Source organism: Gavialis gangeticus, unplaced genomic scaffold, assembly GCF_001723915.1.
Source record: "Gavialis gangeticus isolate Ggan-Ray unplaced genomic scaffold, GavGan_comp1, whole genome shotgun sequence".
Classification (NCBI taxonomy): Eukaryota; Metazoa; Chordata; order Crocodylia; family Gavialidae; genus Gavialis; species Gavialis gangeticus.
In genome coordinates this window covers 222,374,468-222,384,071 of record NW_017729032.1, presented here as the reverse complement: position 1 = coordinate 222,384,071, position 9,604 = coordinate 222,374,468, and the positions used below count along the sequence as shown (strand labels likewise).

At 41.0% G+C, this 9,604-nt stretch overlaps 1 protein-coding gene across 1 annotated transcript in view; it reads right to left on the bottom strand.

Annotated features, from left to right (window-relative positions):
- Positions 1-9,604, bottom strand: part of ADAMTS5 (ADAM metallopeptidase with thrombospondin type 1 motif 5) — a gene marked incomplete at its 5' end in the record, with an annotated part of 91,827 nt that overhangs the window by 56,020 nt on the left and 26,203 nt on the right. The window contains one exon of the mRNA XM_019523894.1: positions 6,423-6,555. Within this exon, the coding sequence (XP_019379439.1) occupies positions 6,423-6,555 (133 nt within the window). The remainder of the gene's footprint in view (positions 1-6,422; positions 6,556-9,604) is intronic.

The window sequence follows — 9,604 nt, the reverse complement described above, 5'->3', positions numbered from 1 at the left end:
CCCTCTGTTTCTCTTCCCTACCTGGACTCCAACCCTTTCACTGAGAATCTTTCTCCTGCTGCCATTGTGAGTGAGTGTGTGTGTGTGTGTGTGTGTGTGTGAGAGAGAGAGAGAGAGAGAGAACTGGTGAGTGTGTGTGTATGCACCTAATTGATTTGTGTGTTTGTACATGTGCAATTGTGTCACACCCTCGTATCCAACAGCACAATATTGAGATCCTGAGAGTTGGCCTGACCCCACAGGGCAACAATAAACTTTCATAGGTGACTGCCTATTTTATCAGATACTATGACTTCAGACTAACCCATATAAATACCACTCTCAACAACAAGAAAAGATTACTAAGATTGTAAGCGCAACATAGAACAGTAAAATACTTCTGGGGAAAATGAATGGTCAATGCTACATACTTTTGGCCTGATTCTTTCCACACTGTCTGAGATTTGCACTTGTACTATACTCTGATGGCTTATTTTCCTCAAACTACCTTTGCAGCTAAGACTGATATTGATCAGTAAAATGGCACAACACCATCTCCACTACACATCCCATCCATAGTTTAATACAGGAATAATTTATTAAATATGTTTTTGCTATAATAACTGAGAAACCTTACAGGGTATATTTTAAAAATACATCCCATTACAAAGCCTTCCCCAGGTCTCCTAGTTGCCTGCCAGCGCATGCATCAAGTTTATTTCAGTATTCTGTATCTGTCCAGTTCTCTGCTGATTTTGCTTGCTACTCCTACTCATTCCAAACCTACCTTTCATGGATTGAATTCACCTAGTTTGTCTTGCAGGAGTAAATGTCTGGCAGTGTAGAAGCTTTACTGATATCAGAACAAGTAAGTTTTCATTCTACAGAGATGACCACCACATAACCTTCTGCATCTTCTGCAGAGATGACCACCACATAACCTGTTTATTTGGGCTATATATTGGTCTGTGAATTTGATTTTTACTTCTATTTCTTTCATTGCTCATCCTAAGAAAGGATATGATCTAGCAAGTTGCTGCTCAGCACTGTAAAATCCTACTGAATTTACTGTAATGTGATAAACAATGAATCATAAAGAAGTAGGATTGGCAGGGACCTCAGAAGGTTGTCAAGTCCAACCCTCTGCTCAAGACAGGTACATGCCTGTCCAAACCATCCCATACACATGCTTGTCTAACCTTTTTCAAAAATGCCACAAACAACCCATTGCACAACTACAAGGACCAAAAACACCAAGAACGTCCTGACAACTGCAGGTAAAGCAGTGGGGTGAGGGCACTGTCAACATCCTGCCACTGTGGCTAGGGACAAACATTAAAAAGCCGAAGACTGAATTGATTCAATCTTTGCAGGTTGGTCTAACCTGTAGAGATTGAACCGATTTGCAAGTTGTTCACTTTTGATTCAGGAAACACAGGCACATGCCTGCAGTGGCTTAGCCTAGAAGCTGGGGGTGGGAGTGCTAGAGCAACCCCTCCCTTCCCTTTCAAAGTGCTGAGATGGGGGGTGGGGGTGTGCCCGGCAGGATGCTATGATTAGGGAGGGGTTTAAACCCCAACCCTGGCATGCACAGCCCCAGCCAGGGTGTGCCTGGAGAGGGAGGTGAAAGCAGCCCTTGCCAGGCTTTTCCCCACTCACTGCTCAAGGGGCAGGGAGTCTTCCAGACCCCGGCCCACATGAGGCAAAGCTGGGGAGGGCAGGGAGGACTGCTTGTGTGGAGTGCATGCATCTGTTGATGATACTGAGCTTTTCAATTTCCCTCCTTCATCATAGTGTCTGCAGCAAACTGATGCCATTCACAGGTTCCATGCATTGCAAACCAGGTCATTTCTCACATGTCTCTCTGTCTCCTTTTGAACACTGTTGATTTTGGCCTTCAAAGCAAGCAAGCCAGTAGCCAGCAGGGAGCTTATCTGCCCATCAAGAAAACAAGACTCACTCTTATGAGTTCAAGCTCTTCTTAAACAGCTTTTCCCAAGGTATTTGTAAAGAAGAATGGAGGGCCATTATCAGTTGGCCTGTTTATTAGTTCCAAAAAGCCCTAAGTGGACACTGTTCTATTTGCCTTTTTTCAGTGAAACTGGAAACACACACATATAGACACCTGTCAGCATTCAGCAGCATGGAGGTAGCATGGCCAGATGCCAGCTGGGGCCCATGCCACTGGGGTCCTGGCTGTGGGAGAGGGGGGATCCCTGCTTGAGCAGTGAGTGAGGATAAGATGGGGCAGGGGGAAGCTGGGCAGGTGCTGCTGTGCCTGCAGTTTCCACCTCCTTCTCCTTCTCAGTCAGCTGGAGATCTGGCTAGGGAGGAGAGGAGGTAGGGCCAGCCCCGTTTTCTAGAGCAGACAGCCCAGCCCAGGGCTGAAAAGCATGCTGGGATGTTGGGGGACTCTGATTTAACTTAAAACAGCAAGAGGTCTGGGACAAACATTCCATAAGCTGGTTTGACCCAAATCAGTTAAGTCTGATATTACATTCAGCCATGTTCATCTTAAACTAGTTTCAGCCATTTTGAAACTGGTTTATGTGCACTGAACTTAAGTTCTGTTACAGGTTTAAACCAGTTTCCGATCACTTAAACCAGTTTATGTGTAACTTCTGTCCATAGCCTGCAAGGTTATTAAAACATGCTCAAGAAATCCAAGGAAAAAGACTGCAACCTGTTGCTATGGAAGAATACTTCTTCTGTACCCTGTTGCTACAAAACTCCCTGTGGTTTGGATCAGCTTTGAAATAAAATTACTTCTTGATCCCAGATGTGGTGATCAGTCTGACCCTGAGTGATGGGGCAACACACTCTAACCAGGAACCTAAGGCCTTTTTTTAGTTCTAGCAGGAGCACTGGCACACTCCAGTTAAAGTCCCTCACCTTGGTTGTAGTGAATACCTAATGCTTCTGAGGAAGGCAAACCTCTTCTCACCCCAACACTTCTACTAGGAACAGGAGGGGGGAAAAATTCCTTCTTGGCCCCATGTGGCCACCAGCAAAGCCCAGAAGCATGGGGGAAAAACAAACACCCTCCACTCTGTTCTGCAACTTGAGAATACCAAACAACTCTATGCATCACACACACTTTCTGTCATCCTTTCCCTTCCATAAACTTATTAAACTCCTTTTGAGGTTGTTTAGTCATTTACAGGATCAGGCCCATATTAATTAACTGCCCATTTGGTTTCTCATCTAATATCTCATGAATCCCTTTAAGAAATTGCAGATAATGCATCCAATTTGCTTGCTTAACTGGCTGGGGTGATTTTTTTAATAGACAGGATCAGCAAAGCTTGGAGCCCTTAAAATGTCTTCCTTTATTGCAGGGTATTTCCTAATCTGTGTGGTAAATCCTACTGAAGTTCCTGTAAAATGAAAGGTACTTCCTTCAGGCAGGACAGGGAATTTTAAAACTTCAGGACTGACAGAAGAAATCTAACCTTCAGTTAAGATACAGCAGGGTTTTTCCCAAAGTGCTTAACTAAAGGATATCCACACCACACTTTTATTTTTCATCCTTCTTTGACCTTTAATTTCATGTAAGTTCCCAAAGTAAGCAATTTTAGCTGTGTTTTTTTCTCAGCTTCTCCCATTTTGGGTAACAGACACAAAGACTATTTTGTGACTACACACCCCCTTCTTTCTTAAAATCTCATAGCAAGGGAAAAATGGCTGTTAGTTTAAACAACTTAAAACTACAGTTTTGTGCCCATTGAGGTCCTTATTTATCCACCAATTTCAATTCTTGCCTGTTTTTATATTTAAAATTATAGCTTTTCCAAGTTCATGTAAACTTCTAGGTAAGAAGGTGGCTCTTTTACAAAACCTGCTTCCAAATTACTAAAAATAATTCATTCCTGTTTATATTTTCTTCTCATGGAGTGTAAGGCTATGATATGTACACTTATAACTCATTCCTTTCTTTATTCAACTATTTAATGTTTAATGTTTCAAAATATTATGTGAACATTTTGCTGGTGAATGGAACTGGACTGAAAGCCTGGAGAAAAGTCCTCTGCTTATCTATGCAACAGGCATAGGATGAGGGGCAGTGAAGTGAACTTCACCATCATATTCTGCTATTGTGCATTAACCTTTAGCAGGAAGTACCACCACTAGGGCTAGGGGCAGAAATTACACATAAATCATTATAAGTGACCAGAAACTGGTTCAAAACTATAACACAACAGAAGTTCAGTACACATAAACCACTTTCAAAATGGCCAAGACTTTGGACATTTTGTGGTTTAAGAAAAACCTGGATGGATGCAGTATCAGACTTAATTGATTCATGTTAGATTGGTTTACTGAACTTCTGCCCCAGATCCCCTCCAGATTCAAGTTAACTCACAGTCCCCCATCATCCCAGGATTCTTTGCACCTCCCCCACAAACCACACCTTGAACTGTGGGCAGGCTAGCCTTGGCCCACACTGTCTGCTCCAACCATGCAGGGAGGCATGCTCTAGCACCCTCAGCTTCTGGCCTGGGCCACTGCAGACATGTAGCTGAATTTCCAGAATCAAGAGTGAATGTCTGTTCACTTGCTCATTGGTTCAATCTACACAGCTTAGACTAACCTGGAAAGATTGAATCAATTCAGCCTTGGGCTTTTTGACTGTCTGTACTTAGCCTAGAGGGTTAGAGGATAATTAAGTCTGGATCAAACAGTGACCATTCTGGTAAGGATAGCAACCAGAGTCTGAATCAGTTCCAGTTCTTAAAGTAGGTTTTGTGATGTCAACACACCTCCTGAGACATAGGTTTAGGCCACCCAGTTCGTTTCAGTTAAGGCCAATGAAAACCTATCACATAGTGACACTTATCTGCTAATGCTATGAACAGGTGACCAAGCCCTAGACTCCTTCTTTCCTGTTTCAGAATTTTATACCGCAACTTTTCTACAGCAAGAGATACAGCTCGTACTTCCTTTTATTAAGTTTAACTTTGGTATTGTACAAGTGTTTGGGTTAGTTTCTCACCGTTGGGTAGGGCTCAAGGGGTTAGAGCAGTGGTTCTCAACCTTTTTAGACTCAAGGAACCTTTTGTTAGGCACAAGGCACTCCTCAGAAAATGCCATCTCTTAGTTTTCACTCATTTTTTGACAACTGAAAAATAATACAGCAAATTTTCTATTGCAAAAAACTCTGAAAGATCATAACAGGTCAGAATTTTTTTAACACTATGGATTTTTTTTTAAATTGTTTGTTTTATCTTGTGAATCATGTCTGCTTGCTTAGGATTGTGTGGCATTCTGCAGCATCCCAAAAAGATTTCAAGGAACCCCAGGATGCTGCAACAACCTGGTTGAGAATCAGCAGACTAGAGATACTAATATGAAAACAGTTGTTTCAGTTTTAATAACTTTTGATTACCGGTCTAGGTACAGTAGACACAGAACTTGTCTGCCCTACCTGTTACCTATTTGAAAATTGAACTACAGCAATGATACTCCCAAAGCAAACTTTACTTTGGTTTGGCATGAGGTACAAGGTAATTCATGAGTTGGCACTCTCTGAAAGTTCCCCTTGCCTTGTTATTTCCTTCCAAGAATGTTAAAAAAAAGAGAGAGAAAGAATATTTTCCATTTTTAAATTGCTTTTTACTCTGCAAAGCTTAATAGCCTGTATACACAAAAATATATCTTCAGTGAACATAGCACATGATGTACTGATAAATTAAAAATGACTAAGGTGGCAGCAGTCTATTTCAAGGAATACATCATACTAGATGTAACTCACAAGAATACAGGTTCTTTCCCCTCATTAAATCAGTCTTAAATGTCGATTTCTGAAGGGCATATTGTGGATTTTTAATGTAAGTTATTATCCTTTGAGGCTCTAGTTGACACACAGTTAAGTGATTTTTGAAATCAAGTCTTTGGCACCTAAATACTGTTTCATCTAGTTCAGAACTGGTGTCACTATGACATTTCACCATAAAATTAAAATTTTAATAGGGTAACACTAATCTCAGTATTTGTCCACTTCAAGAAAGCCAATTTCAGTCCTCTCTGCAGTCCATAAAACATTCTGAGTGAGTGTTCATTACGTTAACTTGTCATTTGCTCAGTAAGGTGAGTTATTTAGCATTGAATGCATACCAAATGCACATAAACTATAATAGACAGGACCAACACTTTCTCAGAAGGGACACTTATTGACATGTGTGGACAGTAGCAGCAGGCCTTGCATTTTCACTTCAGCTACTACTTAAAAGTAACGCTGTCAGAAAGGAAACACCTACTGTGCGCCTTCACTTGCCTTCTGATCCCTTATTAGTTAACCCCAAAGTGAATATGTATACAGCTTTAATCCCCAAGTGTGTATCTGAACCAGGGGAAATCTGGAATTAATTGTGAAGTATTTTGGTTACTAATGCAGCTGTTACAAGTGTTTGATTTGGCAAGGGAACAGAAAAGGCACTACATACCAATTTCGTGAGCCACTGTAAAAGCTGCATGGAGGCCGTCATCTTCAATCACTGCACAGCTGCGCTCAGGGGAGCATATGGTCCCAACGTCTGCCATTCCCAGAGTATCACATGAATGATGCCCGCATAAATCCTGCCCAGGAAGGGAAAAAAGAAATCATTAATATCATTGTTATACACATAGGCAACAACAAGCTGAAGTCAGCATCCCTTTGCAAACAGAATGGCCAGGATAATAATAATAATACAAGTAATATTATACTTTGAACTTTAATCTAAGAATCACAAAGCCTTATAAAAGCAAGATGACCAAATCCCACCTCCATTAAAGTCAATGGGAGTCTTTGAATTTACTTTAATGGTAATTGAATAAGGCCTGTAATTAATTACAATCATTTATATTTGTACTGCTGAGTCTCTAACTGACATCAGGGGCCCGATTTGTTTAATGCCATACATGCACCATAGAACAAAACAGTCACAGTCGCCTGCTAAAGATCTAATCATCCAAATAGATAAAACAGATCAAAGGTATTTGAACCTTTCTACAGATGTAGAATGGGCACACACATGGAGAGACCAGGGATCTCACAGGCAAGATTTAAATGAAGAGATTCTGTATCCCAATTCAGTGCCTTTTCATATACTTGTACCCAAAGAAATGAGATAATGTTCAATATCTCTTTTGCAATGGGGTCTGTACTCTGACGCTCCCCATTTTAGAGATGAGGAAACTGAAACGCAAATGATTCAGTTATTTTTCCAAGGTCCATCAGGGGGTTGTGGATTCTGCATACCTCATAAATGTAATATGCAAAAATGAGACAATCTCTAAAATTGAAGAGAGATTATTGTGTTTGCAATTCTTGGACACAGGAAATGATCAGAACTCTAAAATTTGCTTAGTTATACAATATAAAAATCATGAGCCAATGTTATTTTTTTCAGTACTTCCACTTTCAAATATAAACATTCATTTTATAGGGACTAGGCACATATGCGTGTACTTGGTCTGATTCAAAATTCAATAAAATTCATAGAAGAATTCTTATTCAGATGTCAGTGGGCTTTGAATCAGGCCTTTATTAATTTCACGTAATAGACAGATAGATAGATAGATAGATAGATAGATACAGACTGCTAGGTTTTTCAGAAAGCTTAGTATACTGGTATGTGCAAATTGCAGCTAGACTGCCATGTGCTACAGTGATACGGAAAGAGTTAAAAGTGAAAATACCAGCCATACCGATTCTGCAATCCATTTAACATTGTAGTATAGTTGAATGAATGTCATTTCAAAACAAAACTGTATTATTATAAATACCTGCAAAGGCATATCTATACTATTCTATCAATAAAAAGGGTTTAGTCTGTCTGTGTGTGTCTGTCTGTCCATAATGCTCCTGGGGGGCGTGGCTCCTGGCGAAGCGTGGCTCCAGCCAGTGCTGTGTGCAGGGTGAATTGCCCATCAGGGATGACGGTGGAGATGGAGTGCTGCCATGATGGAGGGGACGGAAGTGAAGGAGAGGGAGGAAGAGGGGTGGTGTGGGGCTGGACATGGAGGTGAGGTGGGAATGATGGTGGGGACGGAGCGGATGGACGTGGGGGTGAAGCCAACGCCACTGGTCTCATTGCCCCCAGCCCTGCTCCTTCGAGGTGGCAGCAGTGCAGGGTGGTGGTGGTGTGGCACTGGCCTCATCCCCCCTCTGTCCCCGCCATCATTTTTGATGGGCAATTTGCTAGTACTTTACAATGATAGTTTGAGTCTACCATTCAAACTGCATTCCTTCATTCAGATTTCCATTTAAATTGCCCTACTTTTAGGAAGCCTTTTATGATTAATCTATCTAGATAATAAATGAATGGTCTGCATATAGCTGTTAGACATATGCATTCAATAGTTTACTGGTAAGTGCCAGTTCTCACTGAAGTTAATTGAAAGTTCAACATATCAAGCTCATAAAGCAGAAGATTGGACATTTTCTTTGCTGTAATTTTTTTTTTTAATTATTAAGGGGATTTTAAATATAAATAAATAAATTGTCAGGATTACATCAGTGAATTTAGTATTGCAGGGTCAGTGCCTTCATTTCCATAAATTTAAGCACTGGGGACTTTTATTTTTCCTGTTTACTGAGGGTAGCAAGTGCCTTGGTGGTGATCTTTTAGCCTAGTTAACATGTTAGCAGCACTTACGAAATTCCTAGAGCATTCTCATGGGCTATGAACAGATGCTGCATTTGTCTCAGGGGATGTTGCATTTGTCTCATCATTCAGAAGTCCGTATCTTTGTCCTGAGTTAAACCCTAAACAGGCTCACAGGATAAGAAGTGTTAACATTTTGTCTTGGGACATTGTGAAGCACATCCAAACTATTATCCCAGGACTGCATCATTGAATCAATGTCAGAAAAGTGTCAGGCAGGCAAGGTTCTTTGGGCAAATGTGATATCTTTTATTAGACCAACTAGTTGAAAATTGTTTTTTGCAAGCTTTCAGGCACAAAAAACCTTCTTGAGGCATAGGGGGAGTCTGCTGGTGTTATGTGTTCTCCATGGTGGAATCAAAGCCAAAATGTAAAATGTAGGTCTGTGAAAATGCAAATGAGTAGCTGTGAGGATCCGAGGGAACGGTAGACAATAGGTGTCAGACCCGGGAGGGACGGGGGGAAGGCAAGGAGGGAAAGTTGACCAGGTGATAGAATGTATCTCGTGAAATGTAGAGAGGTTAGCTGGCTGGCAGGTGGCAGCCAGGTTATAATGCGTCATAAATCCAATGTCTATATTTAGTCCATGATTTTTTTTTTTATCCAGGAGTGTTTTGTAAATTCCCTTTGAAGATTAGAATTGAGAGATTGGAGAGAGAGTGGTTGTCTTGTGAGAAACTGGCCCCCACATGTAATTGGGTATTCCTGTCTTTGATCGATTTTTTGGTGTATGTTTATTCTGGTACACAGTTGTTGTTTGGTTCCTCCTACATATTTTCTATCTGGGAATTTAGTGCACTAGATGAAATCTTCTTAAAGAGAATCTTACTTTCTTAAAGAGATCTTTCCACAACCACCCATCCTAGCCTTTTTAAGCATCAAACCTCACAAACCTCATCACCAGAATCAAACTTCCTATGGCTCAAAGCACACCAAATGGATCCAGACCATGCCAGGATAAGAAATGTAAAACCTGC